This window comes from Akebia trifoliata, unplaced genomic scaffold (genome assembly GCF_017979445.1).
Source record: "Akebia trifoliata isolate Shusen 1 unplaced genomic scaffold, ASM1797944v1 Contig00964, whole genome shotgun sequence".
NCBI classification, from domain to species: domain Eukaryota; kingdom Viridiplantae; phylum Streptophyta; class Magnoliopsida; order Ranunculales; family Lardizabalaceae; genus Akebia; species Akebia trifoliata.
The window spans coordinates 13,814-28,787 of NW_028237376.1; the positions used below are offsets into that span (position 1 = coordinate 13,814).

Consider the following 14,974-nt stretch of genomic DNA (forward strand, 5'->3'; position numbering starts at 1 on the left):
TAAATTTATGACATACTCACTTTGACCTTAGTCTATATTGGAAGATTAATAAAATGATCTAATGTCCATGTCTACTCCTTCCTAGCAAAAAAACGTTGATTTCACTCCTCATGAATTAATCATATTCAAGGTTTTCAACCTTAGAGTAACTTATTTTCAAGCGACCACATCTTTAGGATATAGTTTCAACCTCTTGAAGGTCAGTGTTGATACCACGACTTGTGTTTAAAACCCGGTTTCACCTACTAATTCCAACCCACTAACCCACTCACTTATCACAACGATAAAGAGAATAAATAAATAAAATTTTATACTCTTATAGAACATCCTTGATTTTTCTATCCATAATCCATCATCTTCTAGTTTGCACAAATCCTATAGTGTACATGATTCTGAAAATTGAGAAAGAGAAAATTAATATACATTAAATGTTTGAGATGACGGGTTTCGAGGAGAAAAAGTAAAAGGTTTTCATTATTTCATTTTCTAAAATAATGAGAACAACATAAAATTACGTACTCAAATCAATGTTTTGCCATACATCATATGGATATATGTTTTCAAGGTTGAAAACGAGGACATTCAGGTCATTTTAAATTATACAATTATGAAAGGCCAAAGTCAAGATACATGCCATCAGTTGAAAACACATGGGGAGGAGACCGAGGTCAAGGGGTGTCAAAACATCAGTTTGAAACATAAGGGTATGAAAAATATTCACCACAATGAGGAGGGGGCGAATATCTAAATCACGCTTGTTCGTAACCTCCGCTCTTTTCTTTTCTCACACCTGTTGTAGTAATTCTGATGCATTACCTAAACACCTGAAATCTTCATTGTTTCTTCACACGTGTTTTGATAAAGCTGATGAGCAGCTAGAAAGCCTGCAATATGCCTCGTTTTCTTACACGTGGCATAGTAATACTGATGCAGTGTTGTTCATATGCTTTATATGCATACAAAGAAGAAGATACAGAAGTAGTAACTGATCTCAGCTTCTTTGGTTTTTGGGTTTCTGGGTTTCTCTTTGATAGCTTGAATTCTGCTTTGGTTTTCGAAAACAATTAATAAAAAAATGAGATGGGAAAAGATTCTATTGAATGCTAGACCAAGAGACGCCCCAGGAAGAAAAGGTGGTATCTTTGGGCCTGAAAACAAATGGGGGCACACATGCAACGCCATTAAGGGGGGGAGATATCTTTATGTCTTTGGGGGTTATGGACTTAAGCGCCATACCAATGATGTTCATGTTTATGACACAAGTGGGTAGTGGATATTTTAAAATATCAAACTTTTTTGTTTTTGTTTTAAAAGATTTTTGAATTTGTTTTGAGTTTGTTAGTGTGAGTTGTTTTTAATTATATTGATGTTTGTGGTGATGCTTTAGACATAAACAGTTGTGGGTAGTTTTAAATTTGCAGTTTATGAGGTTTTACTTTCATGTGATTCTTGTTTTACCCTGTTCATGAGTAAAACAATATACATTAAATTTTTTGCTGTTTGTGATGTTTTCCTTATGGGGTCCTTATTTTTTATTTTGAAGTTTCAAACTCAATGGTTTTTTTTTATTATATAGTTTTTTTTAATTTTTAACTAGTTTGATCTTGTTTTGAGATTGTCCTTGTGAGTTATTTTTCATCATATTGATGTTTGTGGTGATCCTTTAGACATAAATAGTTGTGGGTAGTTTTAAATTTGCAGTTTATGAGGTTTTACTTTCATGTGATTCTTGTTTGCCCTGTTCATGGGTAAAACAACATGCATTAAAAAATTTGCTGTTTATGATGTTTTTCTTTATGGGATCCTTATTTTTTAGAGAAATTTCCCAAAAAGTTATCAACTTTTGACAAAATTCCCATTCCGGCTAACTGTTCATTTTAATTTAAAAAATGAAGAGTGAGATTGCATGTTTTTCAAAGTGCTGATCTCGCTGGTTTAAAGTAGCAAGATCACTGATTTTTTTGTCTTTTCAAAGTGACAATCTCACTGGCTACAAAAGTGACGATCTCACAGGTTCGCAGCGATCTCGCTATTTTAAACCAGCTAGATCATCACTTTGAAAAACCTGCGACTGGATTTTCATGTGTTTCATAATTAAAATGAACAGTGACCCCGAATCGAAATTTCATCATATTCAGCTCACAAAATGGTAATTTATCCTTAAAATTTGCTGTTTATGATGGTTTTCTTTATGGATTTTGTTGGGTTATGTCTTCTATTCTTGTATATGGAGAGTCATCGTGGATTCAACCCGGATCTTTTGATGATTTGTTAACGACCTGTGTGACCCGTTGGTTTGGATTTGGATCCAACCCGTTTACCCTCTTTGTAACCCTAAGAGATGAAACCCTTAAGGAGTTAGAGAGATATACGAGAGGCAGAGTGAAATTGTAACCTAGTTCTTCTTTCGTTATCATAGTGAAATCACTGTTTTCGCCCGTGGACGTAGGTCAATGCTTTGACCGAACCACTTATATCTTGTGTCTTGTGAGATTCTTATGTTCCTGTTGATTTATACTTCAGATCTGAGGGTTCTTTCAAACATATTCTTTTTTTTTTGTTTTTTTGAAATTTTAACTCATTGATTTTTATCTTTTTCAGTTTTTTAACTAGTTTGAGATTCTTACTATGAGTTACTTTTCATTATATTGATGTTTGTGGTGATCCTTTTGACATAAATAGCTGTGGGTAGTTTTAAATTTGCAGTTTATGAGGTTTTACTTTCATGTGATTCTTGTTTTACCCTGTTCATGGTTAAAACAATAGGCGTTAAAATTTGCTGTTTATGATGTTTTTCTTTATGGTATCCTTATTTTTTATTTTAAAATTTCAAAGACATTGATTTTTTTTTTTTTTTTTTCAAATTGTTTATAGTTTTTTAAACTCGTTTGATATTTTTTTTGAGATTGTTATTATGAGTTGTTTTTCATTATATTGAGTTTTGATATAAGTAGTAGTGGGTAGTTTTAAATTTGCTGTGAGGTTTTTCTTTATCTGATTGTTATTTTTAAATTTGCATTTTAATCGAACAGCCTCTGCTGCATTAGTCCTGGTTTTTCTCTTCATGGGTTTTAGTTTTTATGCATTTTGATTCAATCTCCTCTGTTGTGGATGATATTTTATAAGTGCTTACTTTGATGCTTTGTAATTTTTCAAGTCAGTGCTTTGTTTTTCTAATTTTTATTATTTTTTATTATAGCCTTTTGAATTTGTTTGATGTCGTTTTGAGATTGTTATTGGAAAGTGGTAATCCTTTTGACATAAATAGTTGTAGGTGGTTTTAAACTTGCAGTTTATTAGGTTTTACTTCATGTGATTTCTTGGTTTACCCTGTTCATGGGTAAAACAAAATGCATTAAAATTTACTGTTTATGAGTTTTTATTTATTTATTTATTTATTATTATTTTTTTAATTTTAATTTAATTAATTTATTTATTTTTTAATATGGGATCCTTTTAAATTTTAATTTTAATTTTAATTTTAATTTTAGTGCATTTTGATTCAACACCCTTTGTTGTATGGTGCTTACTCTGATACTTTGTAATTTTTGAAATCCGTGTCTCGTTTCATCGAGTTCTTTGCTCTATAACTTAATATTGATTTATCTATAGTTTTTGGATTAATCTTTATTAGGATTCATTTATGATTGCTTTAATTTAATATATTACTTTAGAGATTGTTCTTAGAAAGTTTGATCAATTTGTTTTCTTTCCTGTTTGATTGATTGCAGCAAAGCATACTTGGAGTAAGCGAATGGTAAAGGGAAACCCACCTGCTCCTAGAGACAGCCACACTTGCACCACTGTTGGAAACAACCTCTTTGTCTTTGGAGGTTCAAATGGAATGGAGACATTAAACGACTTGCACATCTTTGATACATGTAAGTCTTATATTAATTCTCTGGTTTCTAACTTTGACTTTGGTGCCAAGTATGTACTACATGTCGTGTTGACACTGACATTTATTTTTGAAATAAAAATATGAATCAAGTTCTATCAAGTTATATCCAAAATATTATCCATAATATAGGAAAGTTGGTAGATCTCTCGGCTGGTTGGAGGTTTTAAAAACTATTAAGCAGAATATATGTATTTCATTTTGTATTGATGTGTTATTGAGATTAAATCAGATTAAGTATTCTATGGAATAGCAGGGATTCATGTCCCCTTGCCTTTGATTTTCTTACTTTTTCCATTACATTACTTTAATTCAAGTGATAGATGCTAACCAGTTGTGGCATGTTCATAGCATCCAATACATGGATATTCCCAAGCGTACGTGGCGAGGGACCTGAAGCCCGAGAAGGACACACTGCGACACTAATTGGCAAACATATCTTCCTATTTGGAGGATGCGGAAAGCCCCATGAAAATCCAGAAGAAATTCATTACAATGATGTTTACATATTGGATACTGGTAAGCTTATATATTGATTGTTGTTCATACTAAAGCATCAAAGCATAAGAATATGTATGAGGCGGCCTTATCCTTCTCTTGCTACATTTCAAGCCACTCATTTGGGTACACACAAAAGGTGTTCGTGGATATGGTACTTACCATTTGGTGGGTCATACCTAAGAGGTTTCCAATGCCAAAAAATTTAAAAGCGTCAAATGATTGTAAAATGTCAATCCACCGAAAAAGTCTAAACAACTTGTGGTTATGGTCACCCAATTGGGTTGGTTTGTCTAGAACAATTTAGACCTCCTATGTGGAACCTAATGAATGTGGGTTCCTTTCCTTTATGTTGGCATATCATTTACGGCGCCCCTTTGTGTTGGTTTATGGCCCTATCTTGATTTATTTTCCGGGTGTATCCTGAACAAAGTTTTTGGGTCCAAGATTGGCTTTTAGGGGAGTCCCTACAACTTCTAGGGGCATTTTCTTCATTAGAAAATGCATGCTTCTCCCTAGGATGCCATATATATTCCAAGTCCAGAAACCCTCAAATTGCATTCTATTTTCGCAATTGTCATTAATAAAAAATTATCATCACCACCCATGGACGTAGGCAATCTTGCCGAACCACGTAAATCTCTTGTGCTTTGTTTTCCCTGTTTTAAATCTTTGTAGTTTATCAATCTTAATCAATCTAAGGGAGCTTTTTCGCTTTGGTTTCATCCCTAGGGTCTACCCATCCATTCTCTAAGTTTTTTCCTTGATAGAAAAAGGGGCCTTTTTTTTGGATTTAATATAATGTATGAAACTCGTTTTGGAGAACAACTTATAGGATTATAGTGTAACACATTTACATTTATCTTTGTCCAAATTTATATATTCTTTTTTGGGTACACATTATTTTGGATCCTCAACAAGTGGCCATTGTGTGGCGCATTAATATCGATAGCTAGTGAAACAAGTCCTAGGAATATATCTTTTTTTATACATTTGCAGAAGCCTTAATATGGAGACGTGCAATAACATCTGGAACTCCGCCAACTGCGCGAGGTAGTCATACCTGTTCAGCTTGGAAGAACAAAATGATCGTGGTTGCTGGGGAAGATCCGTCGGATTATTACTGTTCCGATGTTCATATTCTTGATACAGGTTCTGTTTTTTTTTTTTTTTTTTAAACTTGGTTCTCGAACCAGAGCTATATGAAACATGTGTTGTATTTGTTTCCTCTTTACGATCAATTGGTTATTATTGTTTTCTTGTATCAGATACTCTTGTATGGAAGGAACTACATACTTCGGGTGATCTACTCCCAGCTCGTGCAGGCCATACGACTGTTGCTCTTGGAAAATACTTGTTTGTTTTTGGAGGGTTCGCCGATAATCGAAGTCTCTATAATGACCTCCATATGCTTAATATCGGTACGTATTAATAATTATTTTTTTACGATTCATTTATGTAACTCTTGGGAGAAATTGTTATATATCATGCTATCAAAGTATACTTCTTGAGGAAAGCTTAGGTGCATAGTGGGTAAAACCTCTGGGGTCAATTAAGTATCACGACACATATGCAAGTATGTATTTCTAGGATCTCCTATACCAATCAAATCTGATGGTGGTCCCATTGTTGGAAATTTTGAAGTTTTGCTACATAAAAAATGATTATAAAAGGATTTTAACTAATTCAACCAATTAAATAAAACTTCAATCAACCTTGGAGTCACTTGAACGCTTCTTGAAGCTAGTTGAAGCCTTCCATTTGTGCAAATCGGCTCTATTTTTGTGATTCAACCAAACAGTGACCCAATCCAATCTCCCATTGTGCTTGCACTACGCAATCGAGACAATGGATTGACCTAGTCAAAGCACAGTCTCTATATATCATGATGTCAAAGTATACTTCATGTTAAATGTTATGAATGCATGCATGCATGTATGTATGTATGTATGCATGTATTTATGTATAAATCAATGCCCGTGACATTCAAATTTTTTTTTTTTCCCAATCTAAGCAGATACTGGTGTCTGGATCAAGGTAGTGACAACAGGTGATAGACCTTTACCAAGGTTTTCTGTGGCAGGAGAATGTGTAGATCCAAGGAAGGGTGTCATCGTGTTCATTGGCGGTTGTGATCACCTTCTGGAGCCCCTTGAGGATATGTATTATTTGCATACAGGTTTAACCTTTTTTATATGACTTTTGGTTTCTATCTATTCTACTGGGTCCTCAAGTAGCGTGATTGTTCTTCTTTTATATATAAACCTTGTCAAATTGACTTTGGATGTTTATGGATCTATATAACTAAAATTTGAATTTCTTTTGTTTCTAATTTTCCTTGGGTGTGAACTATTTAGACGTAACAATGGATTACGTCCAAGATGTTCAAAGGGCAGATAAACCCTCTATCCGGAAAGAATTGAAGAGAAAGTGCCATGAGCATCCACTTCCCGTGAGCTTACCAATGAACGATAGAGGCGTGCTCAGACTTGGGCCAAGCCCTGATGTCTGCCAAAACATGCCTCTGCTGTGCTCTTATCAAGCAGGCAAGAACTTGATTGCTCTTATTGTGTTTATATCACTCTTTCCAATGTGCTAGAATTATTTTTTTGCCATTTTTTTTCCATTGTAATAGTAGTTATTCATATATCTTAATTTTTTTTTAGAGATTTTAGTTGATAATGTGACACCTCATGGTTTTTACCATCCTCACTATTGTTGTTAACCTTATTGGACCAAAGGGATTTCGTAGCTCAACCAAGTCAACCTTATCTAACTCTAACTAAAGAATCTCAAACACAAAGACTAAGTGCATATACTCCACTATTTATAATTCTTTCCTCGTAATTAATGTAGTCCAAACCAAATGAAAATACCTTCATTAAATTTTACTTTACATTAAGTAAATCAAATAAATGAAAGTAAGAGTAACACTAAATTACATATTTCTAACACATTTTCCATATTCTAGAATGCATTGTTTGTCTTGGATTGAGATACTTCCCCTAGTGTTGTGGAATATATAGTTTAGATGCACTTGCATAGAACCTTCATGATTCTGAAAAAAAGTTGTTCCGAATTTGTGGATTGTTATTCCTCATTCTTTTCGATGATTCTTCACTTGTCACACAACTCTCCTGTTTCCCTATCATACATTCTAATGGAGATACAACGTGATTTGTCTCTTTCCTTCCATATCCTACTTGCATTTTTCTCAAAAAGTAGACAATGAGAGACTTTGCATTCCCACTTATTCCCATAGGAATTAAATCTCTCAGGAATAATATGTACTTGACATAATCCTTTAATTTTATACCAAATTGGACTGCAAAGTCCATTTCTTTAACACTTCCCAACTTGAAGTCCAGATTCTTACTAGGTATCTTAGTCAGTTTTAGCTTTAAGGCATCGACTAGTTACTTGGATATCACGTTGATAGGGCTCCCATTGTCATTGAATGGACCCTTGAAAGTAATTCTTAGCTAATTGAAAAAACTAAACTTATCATTTTAGGTTCTATATAAATACATTTGCACAACCCCAAGGGGTTGGCCTAGTGGAAAGCCAAGCCTTGATAAGCTCCTCGGTCAAGTGTTTGAAACCACACGAAGCTGTGATTTCCTTGGGACCACCCTCCAGGGTCTGGTTGACCCTTGACTCAACCAATTACATGTAGGACTTTCCGAGGGGGCGGTGCATGTGACTGTGGGATTAGTCTCACCCGAAGGGTGGGGATACCCACGATAAGCAAAAATATATATATATAAATACATTTGCACGTAGGAATGGCCCCAATGCGAGATATCGTAAAGGATAGTCGATTGAGATGGCTTGGGCATGTGCAAAACGAAAACTAGTGCTGAGTGCTTTGATGAAAGTTGAAGGATCTAAAAAGGCAAAAGAAAGAGTGAAAGTGATGCAAATTGATTTAGTAAGAAAATAAAAATTAAGCTAGAGTTAAAGAGAGAAATATGATTTATGTTGCTGATCCAATATTTTGGATAAGGCGTAGATAATGATGAGAATTTGTACTCATCAAAAGAAAAAATAAATATTGTATCTGCATATTGAAAAGTGGGAAATTTGATAATTTTGTTCAAGAGGTACTCAAGTTATTCTAGCATTGTCTCTACTAACCCTCATTGTTTAAAATGACATTTTGTTTCGATGTTTCGGTATTTCATAAACTGAATCGAAATCGAAACATATGGGATCTTTATTCCAAAATATTCCAATACGTCACATTTTAATTAATGAACTATTTTCTTTTATGAATAAATATAGAAAATTATATTAAGCAATTAAATGAAGGTTAAAATTAAATATTACGAGAACTTGAGATCTCGTATTTGAGTTCAAATCTTGCGAGATCCTTAAATTTACATTTAATTTTATCTATCAAAAACAATATTACACCTTTTCCTGGGTTTCTCTAAATCAGTCACGTCGAGTACACTTCTGAAAAGTTAAGTCTCCGCCACTTGACTTCAAAGTCGTATTAATCGAAGTGAACTCTACGAAGAAGGCTCTAGTACTCTATTCTAGAGGATAGTTGGTTTACGGTGGACTTACCTAGATTTTTACCAATTCCCAAACTATGAACACTTCAGGAGAATACATCTTTGTTCTATGATCATTAACATAAATCTTTCTTTGAAAAGAGGTAAAACAAATCCTTTGATTTTAGGCCCTTAGTAACTACACATAGTTGAGTGTCTCCGATGGTAAAACTTCAATTATTTGTAGTTTTGATTTCAAGTGTTAAGCAAATGGCTCTGAGGATAGGAGCAAAAAACTACTTTTCAAGTCTCCTCATAATGGATTTGCCATTTCTTTACAAGTGATTCTCTAGCTAAAAATCCTTTTCAAAAAGCACCCTACAAACCAACTAAAGATTTAAGGGACAATTGTCTGGGAGGTCGAGGTCCAAGTCCTTAGTAGCGGTTGACCCGGTTGCCCGACCAAAAGCAACATCAAAGGAAAGAGCATCCTAGTTATCAATTCCAACTTCTCCACTAGTTCAAGATCTTGTTCGAGCAGATCGAGTTGTTTCCACTTTCCACTCCCTACAAGCTACGATGCGAGTTCAGGCGCCTATGTTGTTGTTGTCTGCCGGTATTGCTGCTAATTGGGATCGAGGATATTCAAAATGGATACTTTACGTTTTCCAACAGTTATTACAAATTCCCTCAACCTCGAATTATAGTCTAAGTGTCATTGACCATATATTGGCAAGCCTAGTTCGTCAAGAATATCTACACCAAATTCTTCCTTTCAAAATCAAATATTCAACGAGAACTTGATCCATCAACTATCTTCAATGTTCCAGAACATTCCAAGACAAACATTGTATTTATATGTAGATAATAACATAAGTAAATTTTAATGGACCTTAGAAAAGATATTTCAATTTGTTATGGTTATAAGACATATTTTGAAAAGAGAAGAAAATGGAAAAAAAAAATACCTCATATAGTGACTAAAGCCAAAAAAATATCTCAAAGCTCCCAAGATCCCCCCCAACCCCCCGAATGTTGCCTCTCATTAGAAATGTTATCCCAGTTAAAAAGAAATTTTTTAGAGAAAATTTCGTTGAAATTCTCGAATCACTTGCACCAGAAGAAGAAAATCCTTGAATTACTAATGATGACATACTGAAAAAATGTATTTTCCCATCAAAGACCAAATCCTACACTCCTTTTATGAGCTCCAACACATAAGAAAAGGAGAGATTGACCAAAATACCATTTTCCTGCCAAAAACATTTGCGAGCTGCCAAATTCAAAATTAACAATTTAAAGACCTAGAGAAAATCAACATATTTGGAAACGAGGGAAAAATGGGACCAAATGACATGCAAAGTCACAATGCTTCGATCCTCCAACTATCTTTAATGTTCCGGAACATTCCAAAACAAGCATTGTATTTATGCATAGGTAATAGCATAATTAAAGATTTTAATATATTAAATGGACCTTAGAAAAGATATAACATTTTTATGCCTATAAGATATATTTTGAAACAAGAAGAAAATTGTTCATAAAGAAATACCTCATACAACGATGAAAGCAAAAAAAAAAAAAATACCACAAAGCTCCTAGGAACACTCCTTTATGTGAATAAAAACGAAAGAACAAAGAAGACAAAAAAACACAAGGATTTTCGTGGTTTGGACGTCCACAGATCAGAACAAAAATAATCACTATTTTCTTTTTAGTTTTACAGCCCTAAAGATCTCTATTAATAAAGTCAAGAGTTGCTAAAACGTGTTTATCTCCCAAAAATAGAAAATCCTTAAGAAAATATTACACGATTGCCCTTTTCATAATCCTAAAAAATACCCCAGGCGGGGGCGCTGCCCCTTGACCCTTGCAACTTTGTACCGCCAACAGAATACAAGACACTTACACAATACTTTCCCCTCGCTCAAATGATACCTCTCATTAAAAACATTATCCCAATTAAAAAGGTAAATTTTAGAGAAAGTTTTGTTGAAATTCTCAAATCTCTTGCACCAAAAGAACAAAAACCACAAATTACTACGAATGACATACTAATAAAAATACTCCTTCCCATCAAAGAACCGATTCCTACGCTCCTTCTATAAGCTCCAACACATAGAAAAAGGAGTGAGTGACCAAAATACCTTTTGCCTGCCAAAAAATTTGCGAGCTACCAAATTCGAAAAACAATTTAAAAACCTAGAAAAACCTACAAATTTAGAAAAGAAGGGTGAACTGAGACCAAATGACATATGTGAAGTCTCATTGAATCAAAAGGTCGTTAACTAACTCACCATTGACTTTACACATGGAGCAATAATCCACATCGATCTTACGAAAGGAGGGGAAAACAACTCTTTGGAGCCTAATGATACAAATCCTCTCTCACTTCTGAAATTATGAGAGAGGAGGATTGTTGACATCCGTGGTGTATGCTTCTGATATCTAGTTTCGTACTGTTAGGTGTAGTGGGAATAGAGGTAAGACAAAACCAAATTGGTCCATTTTTCTTCTCAAAGACTGACGAGTGCAAGAATGAAAATATTTTAAAACATTATGAAACTGGCATTGAATACCTCGAAACATTGCAGGTATATAAAATAATTGAATTATGAAATGATGGTTTCAATAAAGGTTTAAGTGGTGAAAAAGAAGGGATTGACATGCCTTGGTGATGGGCTATTATTCACCATTGTAGTAGCTATAAAAGACATTCTAATAACATGCTTCTTATGTTTCTTAGCTAGGGAAAAGTTTACCTTAGATAGAATGAGAAATAAAGGATTTATCTTCCTATCCAATATTTGGGGATAAGACGTGGTTGGCAATGACGATGATGATGAGCAAGGAAAAATCTATGCCGTGTGTCACATGAAAGAATAGTTTAAAGTTCCGCACCATTTTAGAATATTCCAGTCGAGACCAAAATGAAACATGGACCCCAAAACATTTAATGTTTCAGTTTTCCTTGGAATGTTTCATTCAAGACAGTCTCAGATTTTCGTCTAACCGAAACATTACCTTGAGATGAGATACGCCACCTAAAAGCATGGTTTGAAGTTTCAGACCGTTTCAAAATGTTTGGGCTGAGACTAGAATGAAACATTGAATGTTTCGGTTTGGCTTGGGATGATATGATCGAGACATAGTCTCCTATTTTACCTAACTGAAACATTGCCTAGATACAACATTTTAAACCCAATAAAGGATTGTTAACAAGTATTAACGGAGAATATGTTAACATAACGAAGAGTGTCTGCTTCCTATTTTGCTATTCTTAGTGTTACTTATAAAGTTATCCAACGTTATTAGGCCAAGGAAAGAAAGACACTATTAGTTCATAAGACATTTGTATTAGTTATCAAATCATTTGACAGCAACTTGATTTAAATAATATCACCGCGAAATCTCTTAACTAATTAGGGAAGTTTTAGTAAATCTATGTAATTAGACAAGAATTTCATCACTGTCACTTTTTCATGATATTTTGATATTTTATTGCTACATTTTCATGAGAAGAACCCAGACACACACACACACACCACACACACAGATTTTTTACTTTTTATATCTTGAAAAGTGTTTGTGATCAAATATTTTGGGGTGTCATTCCATAATATTTAAGTGGCCAAGCTTCATGCATACATGTGTATGTTAGACCTTGTTAGTTTTATGTATAAATTTCTTGGATAATGACTTTAGACAATAGTAATCTCACAAAGAAAAACTTGCACATCTTTCTCGTAATGAAAGGATATGTGTTTCAATGCAGTAGTAGAGAACTCAGCATCACATGAATCTGGGCAATCTGAAGTGGTACCGTTTGAAGCTACTATTACTGGAGCTTCATCCAGTGGTTACCAAATTGAAACTACTATCGGTGGACAATTTCTTCGTGGAATAGTGTTCAGACCACCAGGCTTTCCAGGCTTTCCCGCTGAAGCTAATACTCACCTCCATAGGTAAAGAAGGTCTATTCCTCATCTTCTTCTTTCTTCTGACCACTTTGATTTCAATAACCTTTTCTTTGAAATTTTGGTTCCAGTGGGTATTCCGATCCCGGGAAAGCCGCGGCAAGGGAAGCTCGTCGTGCAAAGACTAATGCCCGTCGCCAAGCCAGACTTGAATCTGCTAGACGCTTCCAGCAAGAAGTGGCTCACACACCAACAAATGATATTCATGGAATGGGGAGCACATCACAGGAAACCTCTTTGGTAACTCCTATTGCTTTCATTCCGAACAATTCACCACCCATTGAGCCTTCTCAGTCTCACATGGTAATTCACTTACTCCGTATCTTACATTGGGTAGTCTTTTAAGCTGTTTTTTGATTGTGCTAACTACTTACCCAGAGAGTATCGAGCTATTATATCTTATACATTAGTATCTGCAAAATTAAATGTTCCACGGGGATCCCTATTCCATAGATCAGTGTCGACAAGATTATTTAGTATGATTGGTTACTAGTTGCCTAATCTGGCTTCATTATAGTTATAATTTATCTTATAAAATTAGTAATATCAACTTGCTTAATTTGGAGTCGATATTGTGTTTTCCCATGCGATCCACATCGCTCAATCGTGTCTGATTTGTGGGTCACACGGCAAACTTGATAATTACATGAAATGGAGAATCTGGTAGAGGATGTTGTATTTGAAATCAGATTTGCTAAGCCAGGTATTTCTTGCAGATGCCTAGAAACTCAGGAACTCCACTTATGCTTCAACCACTTGCGATGAACGATGGAATAAGTAATCTGCCCAACCCTACTTCTTATGCATGCTCTTCTGTGGCAGTTATGGATGCCGTTCAACCCCAAACCATGGTATGGACAACGAATTTTAATCTTTGAGAGGCACATCCATATGTATATAAACCAGTGTTTTATTATCTAGACCAAACTATAAACTCAGACGCTTTAAATAGGATCGGGGGCATTTGAACCAAATTGTTGATTTTTAGGAAAAATATAATAATTTCATTAATGGACCAAATGTTTCTGTGAGTCATTTTAGTACAAAATTTCGAAATGTTTTGATTCCAAGAAGATATATTTGGTAGGACTATACTTTCGTTTATGATTTGCTAAGTTGGGTGTTTCCTGCAGATCCCTAGGAACTTTGTTTCTCCAATACCACCTCATCCAGTTTCTACATTCAATGGCATGGGCAACCCACCAGCAAATCCTGGAAATGATCTTTACCATGCAACTGCCATGGACGCAGTTCACATCCCAACTTTGGTATGTGCAATGAATTTAATCCTTTAAGTGGTATATGTCTATGCATCTAAACATAGTGTTTTAAATACAGAATTTTGAAATGTTCTGTTTTTGAGAATAATTCTTTTGGGAATGATTATATTTTCAATAATATGGACCAACTGTTTTTATGGATAATTTTAAATACAAGATTTCAAGATAAGATTTTTGAGAAGACTATGATCTCACTAATGGAAGAGACATCAATAATCTAACCTTAATAAGGTATAATGAATATTATCTTTTAATGATAAATAAAAGAAGCTAATTAGGAAAATCACACATTTGTAATTTCTTTAATAAATGTAAATCTGTCAAACCAAATTGACCATGTTCCGGCCAATTTGACAAATTGGTTCGTGAAACATTGTTCAAAGGTCCTACGTCAGTCCAACCAATTTGAAAAATTTGTAGTCCAACCATTGTTTTGGTTTGAATATCAAAAGACCAATCTTAATGGACCTAGTTATAGTTAACATTCAGTAGAAACATTATTCGATATAAATTCGAAACATTATTTGATATAATTTCATGGACTCCAAACCATACAAGTGATTGCACCAATATGTGATCCTATCTGGCATTTTCTTGGACCATTTGGCTCTGACATTTGCATTTGTGCTTATAAATGGATCAATATCTCAATCTTATATTTCAATTGGTTGGTATTCTCTCATGATGATCACAAATATTCTCTCGTTGCAGGATCTAATGACCCCTCTCCCGACACCACCGAGGAGCCTGATGAGCCAGCTCCAGACACCACCACCAAGGAACCTCATGACCCAGCTGCTCATGACCCAGATCCCGACACCA

At 34.6% G+C, this 14,974-nt stretch overlaps 1 protein-coding gene across 1 annotated transcript; it reads left to right on the forward strand.

Annotated features, from left to right (window-relative positions):
- Positions 1–976: 976 nt before the first annotated feature.
- On the forward strand, positions 977–14,971 carry LOC147380806 (uncharacterized; the record flags this gene model as incomplete). Its single annotated transcript, XM_086431224.1, has 12 exons — positions 977–1,262; positions 3,732–3,881; positions 4,250–4,417; positions 5,396–5,548; positions 5,665–5,817; positions 6,414–6,575; positions 6,754–6,942; positions 12,671–12,860; positions 12,944–13,175; positions 13,589–13,723; positions 14,006–14,140; positions 14,864–14,971. Coding segments are annotated over exons 1-12 (1,962 nt in total), but the record flags the coding sequence as incomplete, so codon positions are not given.
- Between the last annotated feature and the right edge of the window lie 3 nt (positions 14,972–14,974).